The sequence below is a fragment of the Plasmodium reichenowi genome, chromosome 9 (genome assembly GCF_001601855.1).
Source record: "Plasmodium reichenowi strain SY57 chromosome 9, whole genome shotgun sequence".
In the NCBI taxonomy this organism is placed as follows: domain Eukaryota; phylum Apicomplexa; class Aconoidasida; order Haemosporida; family Plasmodiidae; genus Plasmodium; species Plasmodium reichenowi.
In genome coordinates this window covers 406,857-411,625 of record NC_033654.1, presented here as the reverse complement: position 1 = coordinate 411,625, position 4,769 = coordinate 406,857, and the positions used below count along the sequence as shown (strand labels likewise).

The window sequence follows — 4,769 nt, the reverse complement described above, 5'->3', positions numbered from 1 at the left end:
AAAAAAAATTTTAAAAAATATATTAAAAAAAAAAAATAAAAAAAAAAAAAAAAAAAAAAATAAAATATAATTTTAAAAAAAAAAAAAAAAAAAAAAAAAAAAAAAAAAAAAAAAAAAAAAAAAAAAAAAAAAAAAAAAAAGTCATTAAATATATATTAAAAAAATGTTAAATTTTTCCTCTTTCTTTTTTTTTTTTTTTATATATATATATATGTGTAGAAATAAAAAAAAATACAAGGTCATATATTATTTAAATGAAAATAAAATGTATGATTATATTACATGTTATTTATAGATGAACAATATATTATATATATATAAAGTTTTGGAACAGTCCAAAATATTTTTTTTTTTTTTTTTTTTTCTTTTTATTTTATTGAAGAAAATATATATATATATATATTTAATTATATAAATATAATGGGTGGTGATTATTTTTTTTTTTAAATTAAAAGAAAATTTTATATTTTATTCCATATTATGAAATATACATGAACCTATATAATAATATTTAGACATAAATTTATTTATAACCTTTGTATAGATAGCTTTAGGGAGTTTTTATTTCAGTAACATATATATATTTATATATATATATATATATATATATATGTACATATTATATTTTAATTGTCCAAATTAATATAATAATTTCCCCTGTAAACTAAATTTTTCTAAGATTCTTTCACCTTCCTCTTGATAATCTTGCCTTGTAACACTATAATAATCATAATTGAAAATTTCTAGAAAATAATGAGATCCTGAATATATAGCATATTTTTGTAATAATTTCCTTTTGAAAAGATGAACTTGAACACAAGCTTTATTATAAAAATTCATATTATTAATTAATCGATAGAGTTCATTCTCCAATCTTTGTCTAAAACCTCTTATAATACTAGAACCTCCTGTAAGATAAATATTTCTTAGTAATTCCTTTCTATAATCAATTGGACAATTTTGAATAGTGTTATATATAACCGTAGGTAATGTATTTTGTACAAATAAGAAATTAAAATTGAAATCGTACGTATGTAAATTTTTATAATTCTCTGTCTTAACATAAGTATCTAGAGCATATGGGGAAAAGAATATTTCAGTAGAATTAACAGCCGACTCAAATATTTTATTAACATTTAATTCGAAAGGAGTAATAAAATAATTCTTAGGATTTTTATTATAAAGTATAGATAAATATTGACATTCTTCTTTATTCTTTGGTGTGAAGATACGTTTTTCTTTTGCAACTTTTGCAATATCTATAGATATTTCTTTTTGCTCTTTTTCATGTTTTTTCATTTCTTCATATATTTGATTATCTATATCATATCCTCCTATATAGTAAAATTCAGTAAGGTCAAGTAATGGTATACCATTTATTATAGGGGTACAACTCGTTTTTGTACTTCCTATATTGACAATAACAGCAGTAAAATTGAACAGATTTAACTCTTTTAAATGTATTAGACATTCATTTGAGTATTCATTATTTTTTTTTTTTGTATTATATTTTAAATTTTTTTTGGTATATTCACTTTTTGAATTATCGTTCATGTTTGGTATATTCTTTTCATCCTTTTCATTTTTTTCGTTATTATCCTTCATATTAATGTTATGATAATGATTTTCCTTTTCTTTCATGTCTTCATTATAAAATAAGAATTTCTCTTTTTCATTTTTGAGTTCCTCTAAAATAATGAGGGAAGAAACAAAAGCGGGTTCTTTAAAAGAAATACTTTTAACCTCAAAAGATTCAAATAAAATATCTCCAATACTTGAGAAATCATTCATACTATTTTTACTAGAAAAAGGTATAAATATATCTTTATTTTTTAAATCAAATTTATATACATTTGTAAAAGAGTAATAGATGCATTCTTCTATAATATTATAATTTTTATATGGGGGAAATAAATAACCTAGTTCTTTCCATGGTTCGATTATTTCAATATGGGGTAACCTTAAACTTTGTATTTTATAATCTAATTTATTTATTAATCCAAATTTAAACGAGTAGTTATTTAAGGCTAATAACAATATGTTATTTTCTATATTTAAATATTTATTTAATTTTAATATATCACTACATGTAGTATTTGAAAAACTACTGAAACTTGTTCTATGATAATTTAGTCTTCTCTTTTTTTCGCTTGACGTCGGCGAATTTTCAACATTCACATGTAAGCTTATAGGGTTCTTTAACTTCAAGTATAAACTTTGTGTAATTGGACTGTAGTTTTTTTTATTATTCTCTTCCTCACTCATTTTAGTATTTGAAAAATGAATAACATATAAAACACTGTTATACATATATATTATATTAAATTTTCTTTTATTAATATATATATATATATATATATATATTTTAGTACACATATATTTTCTTTTAATATTAATTTATGTTGTCTTTTTATAATATATGATTCAATATTTCATAATGGAAAATTTTCATATACGTTCACATTTTTGTGCTTTTATTTAAAAAACATAAAAAAAAAAAAAAAAAAATGTGTAAAATCAAATTAAGAATGAAATATGTATTACATAAATATAGTATATAAAAAAAAAAAAAAAAAAAGAAAAGAAAAATTCATAATAAAAATAACTAAAAAAATATAAAATTAATATATATATATATATATATATATATTTATATATCACATAATGCTGCAACATTGCTTCTTCTTCAGTTTTTTACTTTGTTTGAATAACTGTTTTGTCGTTGCTAAAAATATAAAAGTATAATGTAAAAAAATAAAAATCCATATATTATATATATATATATATTATGTGCACATTTTCTTATATATTTTAATTAAACATTACATGAAAGATCCTTGCTCTTATCAACAAGGACGTCCAAATTCTCTCTATTCCTTATAAGAGCATCCATTGTTACTCTAACTTTTTCCTTTAAAAAAAAAAAAAAAAAAGAGGAGACAAGAAAAATTAAATGATAAAAAATATAATTTAAAGGACCAACGAAAATTTGTTTTTGAAAAATTTCACATATAATAATTAACATATGGATATAAATTTTTTTTTTTTTTTTTTTTTTTTTTTTTAAATATACAATATTTTCATTAATTTTTATATTTGTTTGGGTTATAGCGTCGCAATTTAAAGGGTCCTATATTTAAACAAAAAAAATGTATAAAACGTGTTTTTTGATTATGCTTAATATGATCACAAATAAGTAAATACACATATATATATATATATATATATATATATATACATATGTATATTTTTTGTGTAATTCTTCTTTGCGTACCTTATATTTTGTTAAATATGTATACAAATTAAACGATATTTTATTGTCTTGTTTTACACTCGACCATTCTTCCTTGGGAATGGTACTTATGAAATCTCTATAAATCTCATTTATCATATAAAAAGCAACCCTGAAGGGTAATAACACAAATAACAACATAAAGTATATATTATAGAAAATATAAAAAATATTATATATTTTATATAATACCTTTCCGGATAATCGTCTGTAGCTATTACAATAGGACAAATATTGTCTGCATATTTAAAAGCGAAAACTGTATTATTTTCATGAGTTATTATTTCTTTGGTATTATATTCTATCTAATTAATAAAAAATAATAAATAAATAAATAATTAAATATATATATATATATATAAATGAACATTACACATAAAAGCATATAATTTAATAGGTCAATATAAAACAATTTTCACAAACCCGTGATGGAATAGTTCTAGCCACAAAAAAGGCGGCTTCTTTAAAGGCCTTTTTTTTTATAAAAGAATAACTAAATAAAATATTAAAAAGAAAATATTATATGTAAAATGTTATATAAATAAATAAGCATATATATATATATATATATATTTTCCAAAACCAATCATTTAGTTATACAACTTATAATTTAATTTATTTTTTTTTTTTCTAACGAATTTAAATCTGTGGCATTACAAAGGAAAATAACATCTTCTACATATTTTGTCAAAAAAATTGCTAATAAATTCATCTTATTAAAAATAGGAAAAAATATATATAGATATACTGTTAAAATAATGATACAAAATTGTATATATATATATATATATATATATATATATATATATATGCACAGTTGTATACTTTTGTTTTTTATTTTATGTTTCGAGTTTTTCAAAATTAACAATTTATATATTTAATGAACAAAGCATTTCAAATACATAGACAAAAACAAATACAAAAAAAAAAAAAATAAACAAATAAAATAAAATGACCATAAAAAAGAATATATAATTATAAATTACACGTATATATATAATTAAATTAAAGAGTTCTTATTATTAGAATCAGTTCCGTATGAAAAGAAAAAAAATACAACTAATGTTATTTTTTCCTAATATAACACACCATATTAAAAATATAAATAAAATAAAATAAAAAAAGTTATTCTGAAAATTCTTATTTTATATATAATTTTTTAAATATATAAATGGAAAAATATTATGAAAAATTAAATAAAAAATAAAAAAAATATAAATGATTTATTATGTTATAATATAACACTATTGTGTTACATTATATTTTATTATCTCTACATAAAAAAAAAAAAAAAAAAAAAATTAACGTAGAAGCAGTTATATGTAATTTTTTTTAAACCTTTTTTTTTTTTTTTTTTTTTTTTTTTTTTTTTTTTTTTTATATTTTTTTAAAAAAAAAAAAAAAACAAAAAATATTTTTTAAAAAAATAAAATTATAAATTATTTTTTTTTTTTATTTATTTTTTATAAAAAAAATT

At 18.0% G+C, this 4,769-nt stretch overlaps 2 protein-coding genes across 2 annotated transcripts; both read right to left on the bottom strand.

The window, feature by feature from the left end:
* Window positions 1-639: 639 nt before the first annotated feature.
* On the bottom strand, window positions 640-2,265 carry PRSY57_0908800 (actin-like protein, putative; the record flags this gene model as incomplete). The annotated part of the gene is made up of 1 exon (XM_012907328.2): window positions 640-2,265. The coding sequence occupies one exon, from the start codon at window positions 2,263-2,265 to the stop codon at window positions 640-642; it is 1,626 nt and encodes a 541-aa protein (XP_012762782.2).
* Window positions 2,266-2,657: 392 nt separating this feature from the next.
* Window positions 2,658-4,004, bottom strand: PRSY57_0908700 (SNARE protein, putative; the record flags this gene model as incomplete). The annotated part of the gene is made up of 7 exons (XM_012907327.2): window positions 2,658-2,725; window positions 2,827-2,911; window positions 3,074-3,130; window positions 3,275-3,404; window positions 3,485-3,597; window positions 3,716-3,785; window positions 3,928-4,004. 7 exons carry the CDS (start codon window positions 4,002-4,004, stop codon window positions 2,658-2,660), a joined length of 600 nt encoding a protein of 199 aa, XP_012762781.1.
* Window positions 4,005-4,769: the final 765 nt, after the last annotated feature.